We start from the raw sequence: 14,372 nt of genomic DNA, 5'->3' as shown, positions 1-14,372 counted from the left end.
ATAATAAAAGTATTTAAAAAAAGTTTAATAAGAATAAGAAATAATTAACAATTTAAAATGAAATAATAAACAATATTAATAATTTTTTTATTAAATTTTATCAATTCTATACCTACTAAAATCTTCAAAAATCAATTTAGCGGTTAAAATATAATATCGTAACATTACATAATATAATTGTACATTGTACTTTACATTTACACTATATTACATTCGCATTTATAATATTAGAAAGTGTATCATACAAAACACACCACAAATTTATTTTTAAAAGAGTTTTAATTTTAAAGTTAAATAAATAATATGTTAAAATATAGTTCTTCTTGTAAACTATCGAGTACAGCATTGGTCAAGTCACATCACTATGATCACGTGGCGGCAGTGAGGTGCGCGAAGGGAGACTTTACCCCCGCGATGTTAGATTTATTTTCATAAAAATAAATACAACAATCGATTTATCGGTGAAATGTGAAACTGAATTTCAATTTTGTGTTTTTCTAGTATCGTTCTTACAAGATCGAACTGCACATTTCACCATGTTTATTCGTAAAAATGAAAAAAATCCCTAGAGAAACGCACTTCGATAGCACTCAACCACGACTACGAGCGCTCGCGGCGGTAAAGTCGTGTTGTTCCCATCTGTGCCTACTGTTCCCACTTCGTTGTTCGCACTCTATGGATAGTATACTATTTAAGTATTTAAGTTTTATTTTATAAATAAATTGCCATAATAACGTATTTCACCAATTTCCACAATAAAAAATTGGTTGTCTGTAAAGTCGGTTTACTGACGATAGTTGAACGTGACAACGTCCGATTGTGCTTCTTTATCGCTCGTTCCGCGCTCTCGCTTGCACTTCAAACCTTACATAGAACGCCTCAGAGCGAGGTAACGCCGCATGAGTCATGTTTTTTCGTGCGTGCAGCCGGTTCTATCGAATTATAGGACGTTGTGACGTCAAAAAGGTAATGTTACTTTTTTCGGTTTTTTCGACAAAAAGTCAGTTGTCTTTTGGTCAGTGTCGTGTAATTGCATCTACAGACGCTCCGATTTGGTTGGTGCCAACCATCCGACCACGACCAAATCGGAAAGTGTAGAGAGCGGTCGGTCCGACATAATTATTATTAATATTGGTTTGACGTGGTCGGATGCGCCGGCGGTACCGACCAAACCAACTTCCTATCCGATCCAACCAAATTGGAACGTCTGGAAGCTTTGTTCCGACCAAATCGGCTCATTCCATAGAGTAATATAGGTAATTGGCTCATTCACATTCGCAACGCCGCCGGTGTAGGACGTCAACATGAACGCCGAGGGAGTTACGGTCACCGAACGTGACATATTAATAAAATTGCTGGAACTATATAAAGACTTTCCCTGTTTGTGGGACTTAAGTAACAAAGATTACGCAAATAGAGATGCCAGAAATCAAGCGTATTTTACTATGTTAGAAGTATTAAAAAAAAATGACAGTGCGGCTACATTAAAAACCTTAAAAAATAAGTTGTAAGAGCCGCATATGACTGTAATTTTCTCTATTTCTATAGTAGAATTTAGCCCATTCTCTTCGTACTATGGTCAACTGACATATTACTCTATGGTCAACTGACAGCTGGAAGGCCAACCGTCGGACAATCTGTAGCAATGTTGGAATGGTTGTCTTGTCGGTTCCGATTTGGTTGGCACCAACCAAATCGGAGCGTCTGTAGATGCTTTTACTTTTGACTATTTACCACTGGCAACACTGAATTGACATTTGACAAATGACTCTATTATAGACTCTGCAGTCTGTATCTCTGGTTATTTACGATTAATCACAACAATAAACACAATTCTAAAAATCTTAAGGCTGCAGTCTAGCAAAATTGCGTTTTCAACAAGTTATTTGACAATTTTTTCCCGGCTAATGAAATGATAAACTGAATTTTTTTTTCTTGTTTATCAATTAGTGTTATATACGCAATGCGCGTGAATTTTTTCACATTTATAAAGTTACTTTATGTTACCTTAATCAGGCCTTCAAGATAAGTCTCTTTCCCCCAAAATCATTTCGAGCTAAGTTTGTGCACTCACTACGTTGCAACCGATTACAATTTACATAATCTGATCAGCGCATTATTATCCTTATATAGTCGTTATTAAAAACTGCTGAATACAATTGCCGAAAAACTTATGATTTTCTTAATTAGAGCGTTATAAATTCATTAAATTTCCCATTTTTTGCCTTACAAAATCGATTGATAAATACTGCTAAAAGTTATTTTTTCCATTAATTTATTCGAGTTGGTTGAAGACCAATGAGTATTAATCCTTTAAAAAAAATTTTTTTTGAATTTTGATAATTCTTTAAATATTAAAAAAATATTTAAAATAATAACGAAAAATCCTAGCGAATTTCTTTAGTCGCGCTCCTTGGGCCGGAGCGTTCTGACGTGTGCTCTACGCTCGATTTTCCTTCATACCGAAGTGAAAGTTGCTCTACTTCATTAAATTTAATATTTTTGTTAATTGATTATTTTTATCTTAGTTTTGTGCAAATATTCGTATTTTTAAACATTTGATTTCGATATGGAAAATAAACGAAAAAAATACGCGTGTAACTACTAGAAAAAAAATTATCTTCGAACATAAAGTTAATGAAACCAAATAGATTGCAAAGGTGATTGGCAACAATTTCTTTATTTTACGGGGTGTCAGTAAAGGGATGTATATTTCTTTAAAACTAAAGTAAGCTCATAAATTTTCTTATAATATAATTTTTTTGAAGTTCCAAAAATGTTTATTTTTCGTTTGAGAAATACGAAATATAATATAAACTTGTATTGAGAACTTGAACTTCCCAAGTTCATCCGGGGAAATCCCCATACGGGGAAAATGATTTGTTTACTCCAAAATTGATCCGAGGTATTTTAATTTTTTCTTCTAGTCATTTTCAACGTAGCGGCATGTTGTTTGATTATTAATTTTGTAACTTAAATACAGGATGTTGGTTTTATATTCTGATCTTACAGACGCGCTGACAAATTTAGTCCACCATTTCTAGTTTAGTCTAACTACAAAACTACCAAAAAACTCTAAGTACCAATATTAAAACGAATGGATTATCATCACATCATCAAAATTCAGTGGGGTTGAGAACTAAACAAACAGAAGTAACAGAGACGCGAAGAATAAAAAAAGAGGACGAAAACGATAATTCGTTGATGCTTTCCCTTTTCGACGTATTGTTAGGGTACATCACCAATCTGCAAAAAACAAAACTGATGATTCCCAATTGCTGATTAAAAATGAAAAACAAATAATCGACAACAGTGGTGAAAATTTGCTCATCACAATGAAACATCCTTCAGTGGTAGCAGATTTACTCATTTAAAATGTATCGGTGAACAGCGTAAAGGAGAGGAGGACAGGAAAACATTATGAATGTGGATGGTGGATTGTATACAGGGTGTAATCGATAAGTATGTGCAGGCGATTATGACGTTATTATTGCAGGTATCAAAAAACTTAAAACTGATATCGAAATTACTTTACCTAATGAGCAAAATGACAATAATAACTTTTTAAAAGTATAACGAGAAATATCTAAAAAATTTACTTTATACACTCCCATATCAAAAAGGGAAAATGGGACTAGTAGAAGTTAAATGTCTAATTCCGGCAAAAGACATGAATGCGGAAGATGCGGTTAAAAAAAAATTTAATATTTGAAATACAATGCAAAAAATAACACTTTTGTCATAGATAAGAATCATGACTATTTTTTCCAAATTCAGGGACAACTAAACGTTGCAGAAGCAGAAGTCTGCTTATTTGCTGTTTGGACTGGAGTGAATCATTCGTTAAAAATAGAATATATAAAATAGAATATATAAAAAAGTATGTAACGTTTAGGCAAAATAAAATGATGGACCATTATTGGATTTTACATAAATTGCCTACTGTCAGAATTGATTGATTCGAGACTTCAGCATTCGATGCCCATCAAGGACCCATCCTATATCATTCAAGCGATTGAAAAAAAAGAGATAAATCCAGTGCAACCGATAAAGCATCAGAATGCTAGCAAAAGATTTATTAGGTTTATCAATATAAATCTATATATTATACATAATATAATAAATCTGTAGAAGACGCGAAGACTGACATCCGCGCGGACGGAGTCGCGGGCGGAAGCTAGTCAGAAATAAATATCTTTTGTTTTCATTTGCGTATTTTTCTATTTTATAATTTTTTAACACAAACATTACATTTTTTTTATTAAATACAAAATTTGTTTATCCGTTTTATTAGTTAAACTGAACAACTTTCACTAAGAAACTTAGGTCGAAAAAAATGTATAGAGTTATGCATTTTGTATGGAAAGCTTATTTTTTTTATATTTCGTCCAAATTTCTTTGTAAAAGTTGATCAGTTATATAAACATGAAGTTGAAGATATCAATAGAAAGTATTCGCAAATTTTGTGTACTGATAAAAAAAATCACCCGGTGTAATTTTCACGAAAATTGTTTCAAATTGTCATTTTTGGTACTTATTACGAATATTAAATTATACGAATGATTTAATTTTTAAAAATTAAGTGGAGCAACTTTCCCTTAGTACATTTGTATTATTTACATATAGGATGACAGGATGCATTTGTTTGCACTACTAGACCAAGCCCTTAATTCTACATCCCAAAAAAATGATCTTTAATCGTTCAAAACGATTAAATGACCACATTACAGCTCATTAAATGGGTTAAACTCGATAATTAATATTATGTTTATCGTTAAACTGAGTGATTTTAAACCAAAAACTGATAAACAAATAACTATAATGTGGAAAGGAATATTACAAATTTCTATTTCTATTCCTAAGATGATATGATCGATACAAATAGCAAGTATTTGAAGTGGGTGATTCAAATTTACTTTTAAATAGAAGTTTAAAGATTGTTACTATTTGGGAACGAAAATGAAAGGACATAAAATGGATGTGGAGAAAGGAAAAATAATGTACGATTCGCCGCCTTCACAACAATCAATGAAAATAAAATTGGGTTTAACATGGAAAACCAAGCTAAAAATTGGAATTCTTATAATTATTGCGCTCATATATACCTTTGTATTTGTAAGGCGTATAATTATTCAAGAACAAAAATTAAGAAATGTCAGTGAGATGATTCAAAAAATGAAACCTATAATTGCTTCACTTTATGAAATGGATCAAAAGCTGGCCAAAGAAGTACATGATGTGTCAAAATCCTATAATATAGAAATGCAAGCGAGCTTAAAAAATGTGTAACATTCTGTTTTGAATTTGAGGAATATTTAAATGTATTTTTTATGCAACTAAGTTATTTATTAAAATATATATGCTTAATTAAGTGTGACATGTAATACAGTATTATCAGTGTGTGTCTTAAAGTGCGATAGGCAATTTTATACTCCTAAAATCTTAGAAGAGAATAAAGTATAACATATAATATTGTTTTCTAAACATTGACACAATAGAATACTAAGCAGATTATACAATTTGATACAGATTCCTAGAAAATATTTGCTAATAAGATTATATTTTTATCTTATAAAATATTAAATAATGAAAGCATATACTAATTAATAGTGATTTCAATTAGCTGTAAAACAAGGACTGTGATTGACAAATATATATTGTTCTTTATATTATCTTTTTTTTGCCCTTTGCATGAAATATATTTATGCCACATGAATTAATAAAAAAAAGAGAAAGAACTTGTATTTATTTATTGGAATCATCATTTACACATGTGTCTATAACTTTTTCTATAATCTTACTTCTTTCCTTCGCTACTTTTAACATATCTTTATGGTTCTCTGTTGTAATATTTCCCCCACCAAACTTCTGAACTCCACATAGCAGCCCTTGGTTCCAACATACTATAAGATTTGCTCCTATGCCACCACACATTTCTTCTTCATATGCTGTGGGGTCTGTCAAGACAATATTGCTGAAAAAAAAATTGGTTGCCTGTAAAGTCGGTATATGGGCGAAAGTTTTACGTGACAACGACTTTTTATGTCTGTCTCTCTCGCTCTTAGGCGGGCTAACCTTGCCCGCGTGCCTCTCACTCGCTCTCATTGTGAGCGCATAACGTGAGCGGAGCGTAACGCAGTTTCTTGAAGTGTCACCCGGCAAACCAATTTATAAGTTGTTGTCACGTCAAAAACCTAATTTAACTATGATGAAACAAATTTTGATATAATGCTATTCAATTGAGTTTATTATTTAAGCAGAAAATAATATTATATAATTGTTAATACCTCTGTGGTGTTTGATATATCGCAAAACTTGTAGCCACTGGTAGTCCCGTAACTTTGAGAGGTTTTCTTATACTGGGGTCAACTTTGATATCCTCTGTTTCAATATCATAGTTTAGAGCTGGCAAGGATACTAAGAAAAGAAGAGCACTTAATAGTAAATTAATTTGTCTTATCTATACATAATATGTATTAATAAATGTGCAACTTAGTCTATGTGTAATCAGAATGTACAGTTGCATCAAAAATATATATTTGAAATACCTTAATTACCTTATTACCATAAATAATTACCTAAAGATTTGGTAGTTAAAAACTAAACTATTCGAAGAAAACGTTTTTCTATAGCCACTTGTATCTAACATAATGAGATGAGTAAATGAACATTTTATTTACTTACATGTCTTTAAACTGGCCATTAATGTAGTTATACAAGCATCAACAACACTACCATCATTGTCTAAGCAAACCATATCACAATATAGCACCCAAGCTAATTTATCAGATACTATGCATAAGTCCTTCAGATCTATACATTTTGAATTTATTAATATGTCATTAACAGTATTGCTAACAACTTGTGCATGATCTGATGGCGGCCCAGGTCTAAATTTTGATGAGCAAAGAGGCAGTAACTCCACATTTGTAACAAGGAAACCATTGTCGGGTTCCTCTGCTTTAGGTGTTGCTAATTCCTGAAATAAAAAGCAGTTACGGTAACTTTTATCATATATTTTATAAAAGATATGAACGATAGGATTATATGACAATCTAATACTTACTAAGGTTATTCCACATATCACTGTTGTGTTTCCACATTTGACAACTGCAGAAGCTTCTGATGTTTTTATTGCATTTAAATTTAATTTAATACTCCGCTGTTCATCGAATTTCCTTCCATCAGGCCGTACATTTCGTGAAATGTAATCATCAAAATATTTATTTGGATGAATTAACCTGAAAAGAAATAACTATTTATGAATTGGTCCAAACCAAACCTGATTTTTTTTCTGAGAGAGATATGGCTTACTTATATATATCAGTCATGTTTATAGTTCAATGTTAAATATTCTTAGAAAAATATATACGTTTCATTAAAGTTTTGAATTGTTTTTATTTGAGGTCTGCTTTGAGCGTCGTTCTTTTACACACTTACACACTTAACACATGATTTTGACAGTTGACAAGACCATGGTATATACAGACTATAAAACGGAGATCACAGGACACAGAGTAAGAAATCAGAATTGCCATTCAACAACTAGAAAAAAAAATAAAAAAAAATTACTTTCTCTTGAAAATATAAGATAAGTATAGGGTTCTGGCTTGGTATTATTAGTCCACGTATAGTCAAACAGTTTGACTCAGTTCGACTGTCGTGAAAGAGCCGTTGAGAATAGAAATCACAATAGAAATATTGTATGACTTTGATGTGTGAATTTTTTTTTAATGGCAAGAAGATATGACTATGCCATATTCGTTTGTCATTTTTGATATTTTCATTTGACATTTGACTTTGACGTTTCTTTTTGCATCGGCGTTTGATCGCTAAGGTGTGTGTGTGTTATATTTTAATCCATTTTAATCTAAAATAAATGGTATTTTAAAACAAAGATACTATTCAATATGTGTTTAAAGAAAGGTGTGGTAAAGTTATAAACTTATATTTATATAAACCATACAACAATTTCAGATTGTTTACAATGGCCAAACCAAAAGGAGAGAGGAAAGGCAAATCTGCCATAAATGAAGTTGTAACTCGTGAATACACAGTCAACTTACATAAAAGGCTTCATGGAGTCGGATTCAAGAGACGTGCACCTCGCGCCATCAAAGAGATTCGTAAATTTGCTGAAAAACAAATGGGAACCCCTGATGTACGAGTAGACACAAGATTGAACAAATATCTGTGGTCTAAGGGAGTGAGGTGAGTGCTTTATCTAATTAATGTTTAAAACTCTTTAATTTTTTTATTGAATGAAACAAAAATATTTTGAAGACTTATAATACCAATATTCAATTTCATTGAAATTGAGGTTAAAACATGGTTATAATCATGTTTATAGATATTCTGTTTCCCGCTGTAGGTATGTTTCAAAGTTAATACATACCTATATAGTATATATGTACATAATTGATTCATGTTCATGAATTACATGTTATATTTTAATCGAATTCAAAATTATATTATAGCCAAGGCAAAGATTAGGTAAATAGTAAATACAAAATATACCAAGTTTTAGTGCACCTTTTAGATACCTACTCCGTAAACCACTTTATTCCCAGAATTGTGCGATAACTATAATTAAAGTATCATCAATTACAGGAAACTCCTGTTTATGCGAAACGATTGAGACAAAATACTTTTTTTATAGTTGCATGCAGTTTCTTGATTACTCTTTCTATTATTTATGAAACAATTCTTTTGAGAACCAATACAAAATATGCATTGAAGTTTGAAATTATTTTGAGTTTTGTCCATAAATTAATTAAGGCTCTTTTACATTGTTAAATGTACAATATGTTTACTTCTAAATTTTAAACTTTTGGGACAACATTCAAACCTTTATATTTCTATGTCTAATGATAGTTTTGCATTTTTCGCACACTGACACAATGAAAGTAAATTCCCAAGGGAATGAGAATCTTCACCAATCCCTTCTATTTCCGGACATTAAAGTCATTCCATAAAGTTGCTCTGTTTCTAGGTAAGAAAAAAAACACACTTTTGCATTTATAATATTATAAATGGACTAGCATCCCGCCCATGGCTTCGCCCGCTTGACTCAAAAAAATAAACCAAAACCTTCCTCGAGAATCACACTATTAAACAAAAAAACGCTTCAAAATCCATTGCAAAGTTTTAAAGATTTAAGACTTTATACACAGGGATATCGAGACATAGAAAGTGACTTTATTTCAAACTAATGTATTGTTTTGCTACCCAATACACTGAGGTGATAGAGTGATTTAATTATGAATACTTCATTGTTTTTGTAAATTACATTACACACACAAATATTTGAGCTTTTACTTTTTTATCATTTATAAAATTTAAACTGACTGGGATACCTACTTTTTCAAATTAATATTACTCATGTTACATTTTTACAAATCAGTGTTCTTTTTCGTTAATTTAATAATCTTAATAATATAGATTTTTTAATTCAGTTAAAGTACATTAGTAATAATCCGACACAAAAATGTAAGTTTGTTGTAGAAAGTAACATTTTTAATATGAACAATCTTCAATCAAGTTTAATAAACATATCTTTTTTTGTGTCATAGACATAAGACAATGAATATTTAAATAAATAAATATTTCAGAACAATTTTCACACACGGCATGTTCTGATCTCATACTAAGCTTTCGCTTGTGTTATGGAAACCAGATGGCTGATAAACATACATATATAATTTTAAATAAATACTTATATAGATCATTAACACCTAGACACAGAGCAAACATCTATGTTCATCACACAAATATTTGCTCCGGGTGGGAATCGAACCCACAACCTCTGGCTTGGAAGGCAAGGTCACCAACCAAGCCAACCGGTATAATAGTGTTTGAAATAAAGTTAAAATTTGTTTATATCATACTAGATTTCCGCCCGCGGCTTCGCCCGCGTTTTCAAAGGAAAACCCGCATAGTTCCCGTTCCCGTGGGATTTCCGGGATAAAACCTATCCTATGTGTTAACTGTTAATCCAAGTTACACTCTATATGTGTGCTAAATTTCATTGTAATCGGTTCAGTAGTTTTTACGTGAAAGAGTAACAAACATCCATACATCCATACTTACAAACTTTTGCCTTTATAATATATAAAAGATTATAATTACTAAATTCTATATTTCTTTTCTTTCAGAAATGTACCCTTCAGAGTTCGGGTAAGGCTTTCCCGCAGACGTAATGACGATGAAGACTCCGCTCACAAGCTGTTTACTCTGGTAACATATGTTCCAGTTGCATCAATCAAGGGTCTGCAAACAGAAAATGTGGATGCTAGCCAAGAATAAATAAGTTAAGCTTAAAATGTGTTTGATTTCATTAGGCCCATTCCTTTATGAATCATTATTAAAAAAAACTAAAATATAACTTTTATAAGCTTTGGTGATACATATTTCCAAAAAAAAAATCAAATAAGTAAAGTAATCAAGCTTAACAAAAATGCTTTAACCCATTGAGCCCCGAACGGCCAGATCCGACCGCGACACAATAGATTTTCTATTGTGTCTGTGATTCCGGGGCCTGATGGATTAATAGTTTATTTCTATTCATAAAATAGGTATGTAAACAGTTAAATACACTACAAAGTACAAATCATTCTTTTACAAAAATAGTAAGTTATTAAAATCATACGAATTAATATTTTGACCACTAGTCCACTGAATGAGTCCCTCCAAGGGGGGTCTAGAGTGCGTGAGTTAGTAACGTAAGATGTTTCTTCGGAATCATGTCAAGAGTCCCTAGGTAATAAACATACTAAAACCCCGGGCCACTAGGAGGAGCCCCGGAGTGCGGGGAGGGGGGAAATGGGTCCATTTTTTCATTTTTCGCTTAAATCTCAAAAACGGTACATGTTAGAGAAAAACTTTCAAGGAAAAGTTGAAAGGCCATAAAATTATCTACAAGTTGTACCTGAATCATTTTTTCCTATATCCTACCGTTTCTGAGTTATACGCAGTAAAACATGATTTTGGCTTCAACAATTTCCACATCAATCGATCAAAAAATATTTCTTTCTTCCAAAAAACTCAAATGTGCAACTTGTGACTGGTACTGATAGATTGCTCTTAATTAGGTCTATAATTGGTAAAATAAACACATTCCTCCATGGAAGCCTTTAGGAGGAATCGATTGTCAAAATATTGTATTAGGGCAGTTTGAGTTACTGAACTTGATCTTTTTATTTTTTTCTTCCAAAAAACTCAAAAGTGCAACTTGTGACCGGTACAGATAGATTGCTCATAATTAGGTCTATCATTGCTAAAAATACCAGATTCCACCACGGAGGCGTTTACGGGGAATTGAATTTTATCAGGGTAGTTACGATACATGAACTTTTTATTTTTTTTCTTCCAAAAAGCTCAAAAGTGCAACTTGTGACCGGTACAGATAGATTGCTCATAATTAGGTCTATCATTGATAAAAATACCAGATTCCACCATGGAGTCGTTTACGGGGAATTGAATTTTATTAGGGTAGTTAGTTAAAAACTTCATGTATCGTAACTACCCTAATAAAATTCAATACCTCCTAAACGCCTCCATGGTGGAATCTGGTTTTTTTATCAATGATAGACCTAATTATGAGCAATATATCGGTACCGGTCACAAGTTGCACTTTTAAGTTTTTTTGGAAGAAAAAAAATAAAAAGTTTAAGTATCGTATCTACCCTAATAAAATTCAATTCCCCGTAAACGCCTCCGTGGTGGAATCTTGTATTTTTATCAATGATAGACCTTATTATGAGCAATCTATTTGTACCGGTCACAAGTTGCACTTTTGAGTTTTTTGGAAGAAAAAAATAAAAAGATCAAGTTCAGTAATTCAAACTACCCTAATATAGTATTTTGACAATCGATTCCTCCTAAAGGCTTCCATGGAGGAATGTGTTTATTTTACCAATTATAGACCTAATTAAGAGCAATCTAAAGCCGCGTATAAACTAAGCGCGGCAAACCATCGAACATAGGCGCGCGCGGCGGCCGCGCACTATGTAGACGGGATCGCCGCGCGCGGCGACGCGAACATTGCCGCGCTCGAACGTGCCGCGGGGCGATCCGCTCACTGTCGGTTTTTGAGACCGCATCAAAGGAGCTTCAGGCGTTCGCTCGCGCGCCGTGTGGACGGTTTGTAGTTTTGGTGATTCGGCTCGCGCGGCGTATACGTAAAAATGGACAACGAAAAGTGCCGTTTACTAATACAATTGTATGGCGCTAATGAATTTTTGTGGAACAGCAAATCCTCCCAATACCACAATAAATCGCTGAGGTATGATGCGTGGGTAGAAATCAGTAAGAAAATGGATATACCTATTCCTGACTTGAAAAAGAAAATGACTACACTTTTGGCGTCCTACAGAAGAGATGTTCGTGATGGATCGCCTGCCGCGCGCGGCAACTACGTTCAACTTAAAATATATCTACATATTGGCTCGCGCAGCAAATGAACGTCAACTCTGGTCGAACATTGGCTCGCGCGGCTGCCGCGCTTAATTTATACGCACCTTAACAGTACCGGTCACAAGTTGCACTTTTGAGTTTTTTGGAAGAAAAAAATAAAAAGATCAAGTTAGGTAACTCAAACTACCCTAATATAGTATTTTGACAATCGATTCCTCCTAAAGGCTTCCATGGAGGAATGTGTTTATTTTACCAATTATAGACCTAATTAAGAGCAATCTATCAGTATCGGTCACAAGTTGCACTTTTGAGTTTTTTTGGAGAAAAAAAATAAAAAGTTCAAGTATCGTAACTACCCTAATAAAATTCAATTCCCCGTAAACGCCTCCGTGGTGGAATCTGGTATTTTTATCAATGATAGACCCAATTATGAGCAATCTATCTGTACCGGTCACAAGTTGCACTTTTGAGTTTTTTGGAAGAAAAAAATAAAAAGATCAAGTTCAGTAACTCAAACTACCATAATATAATATTTTGACAAACGATTCCTCCTAAAGGCTTCCATGGAGGAATGTGTTTATTTTACCAATTATAGACCTAATTAAGAGCAATCTATCAGTACCAGTCACAAGTTGCACATTTGATTTTTTTGGAAGAAAGAAATATTTTTTGATCGATTGATGTGGAAATCGTTTGAGCCAAAATCATGTTTTACTGCGTATAACTCAGAAACGGTAGGATATAGGAAAAATGATTCAGGTACAACTTGTAGATAATTTTATGGCCTTTCAACTTTTCCTTGAAAGTTTTTCTCTAACATGTACCGTTTTTGAGATTTAAGCGAAAAATGAAAAAATGGACCCATTTCCCCCCTCCCCCCACTCCGGGGCTCCTCCTAGTGGCCCGGGGTTTTAGTATGTTTATTACCTAGGGACTCTTGACATGTTTCCGAAGAAACATCTTACGTTACTAACTCACGCACTCTAGATCTTTTTATTCAATGGACTACACATAAGAAAATTTAATCATGGACAAGTATGTACCTAATGTTAAGGCTTAGAATTCTTGTTATTAAATAAATAAAATCAGAAGTAAATGACATGTAAACAAATATTTTTTCAAGTGCTTGTTGGATATAGAAGAAAGAAGTCGCGTACCTGGCAATGCGGGCACTATCGTGATTCGTGAAAACGGTTCCCGGATTGCCCCGTGTCATGTGTTTCAGAAATATCTCGTAATCGACTACCTATGTATGTATCGACGCGTCAAAAGATCCTTGTAAGATTTAATTTTTTTTGTTGACTTGTCTGATAAGTTGAAGTTTATGAGCCGGAAACAGCAGTTTCTTTTGAATTAATGGAATATTATAAATATTTTTTTTTCATTTACGTAAATCCAGACGGTTATAATTAGTTATGTATGACTAATTCGTTAAAAATTGCAAATTTGCTGTATTAGCAGATTAATAAGAAAAAAAATACAGTGTGCGTGTACTAGTGTACACACGTAAGAAGTGAAACTTCTTTATGACCTTATTTTTCAAAAAATAATTTACTATGTATATATGCAACTTTACAGAAATAGGTACGTCGAATCACGAGTGGTCCCTCCCTATAAGAAAAAGATGGCGCGTAACGGAAAAATGTCACGCGTAACGAAAAAACGTTACACTAAATTTTTTTCCAACCCCGATAAAGAAGTTTCACTTCAATAACCAATTTATATTATGTTGACAAACAAATCAGATAAGGTGAGGCGTTTGTTTATTAATAGTTGTATGAAAAGCTTAAATTTTTCAAATATATACTAACAATTATACGAAGAACAGATACAAAAATGAAGTACCTAAACTTTTTTCAATAGCTTAACTCACACACACATCCACCCACACTCACTCACATACATGCACATACACACACACAAACACACACACCACACATTCATTGGATTGGCTATCC

The 14,372-nt window shown here is 32.9% G+C and overlaps 2 protein-coding genes across 2 annotated transcripts; one reads left to right on the top strand and one right to left on the bottom strand.

Annotated features, from left to right (window-relative positions):
• Window positions 1-5,735: 5,735 nt before the first annotated feature.
• LOC149482243 (exosome complex component RRP43-like) lies at window positions 5,736-7,460 on the bottom strand. Its single transcript, XM_089703749.1, has 5 exons — window positions 7,315-7,460; window positions 7,067-7,241; window positions 6,685-6,979; window positions 6,288-6,417; window positions 5,736-5,974 (listed from the first exon to the last, which is right to left on the bottom strand). Exons 1-5 carry the CDS (start codon window positions 7,329-7,331, stop codon window positions 5,746-5,748), a joined length of 846 nt encoding a protein of 281 aa, XP_089559875.1. The 5' UTR covers window positions 7,332-7,460; the 3' UTR covers window positions 5,736-5,745.
• A 307-nt stretch (window positions 7,461-7,767) lies between these two features.
• RpL31 (ribosomal protein L31) lies at window positions 7,768-10,322 on the top strand. The gene is made up of 3 exons (XM_089703957.1): window positions 7,768-7,837; window positions 7,978-8,211; window positions 10,155-10,322. Exons 2-3 carry the CDS (start codon window positions 7,988-7,990, stop codon window positions 10,303-10,305), a joined length of 375 nt encoding a protein of 124 aa, XP_089560083.1. The 5' UTR covers window positions 7,768-7,837; window positions 7,978-7,987; the 3' UTR covers window positions 10,306-10,322.
• The last annotated feature ends 4,050 nt before the right edge of the window (window positions 10,323-14,372 follow it).

The sequence above is a fragment of the Colias philodice genome, chromosome 15 (genome assembly GCF_061535455.1).
Source record: "Colias philodice isolate Cphi_HAF_F1 chromosome 15, ilColPhil1 Martin Lab GWU primary, whole genome shotgun sequence".
NCBI classification, from domain to species: Eukaryota; Metazoa; Arthropoda; class Insecta; order Lepidoptera; family Pieridae; genus Colias; species Colias philodice.
The sequence above is the reverse complement of the archived record's forward strand: the minus strand, read 5'-3'. Positions and strand labels throughout refer to the sequence as shown.

Excerpts from the sequence above, each read along its gene's own strand:
- LOC149482243 (XM_089703749.1), bottom strand. Across the intron at positions 6,418-6,684 it reads AATGGCCAGTTTAAAGACAT|TATCCTTGCCAGCTCTAAAC; the intron begins GTAAGTAAATAA and ends TTCTTTTCTTAG. Across the intron at positions 5,975-6,287 it reads ATATATCAAACACCACAGAG|CAATATTGTCTTGACAGACC; the intron begins GTATTAACAATT and ends TTTTTTTTTCAG.
- RpL31 (XM_089703957.1), top strand. The coding sequence starts at position 7,988 with ATGGCCAAACCAAAAGGAGAGAGGAAAGGCAAATCTGCCATAAATGAA. Across the intron at positions 8,212-10,154 it reads CTGTGGTCTAAGGGAGTGAG|AAATGTACCCTTCAGAGTTC; the intron begins GTGAGTGCTTTA and ends CTTTTCTTTCAG.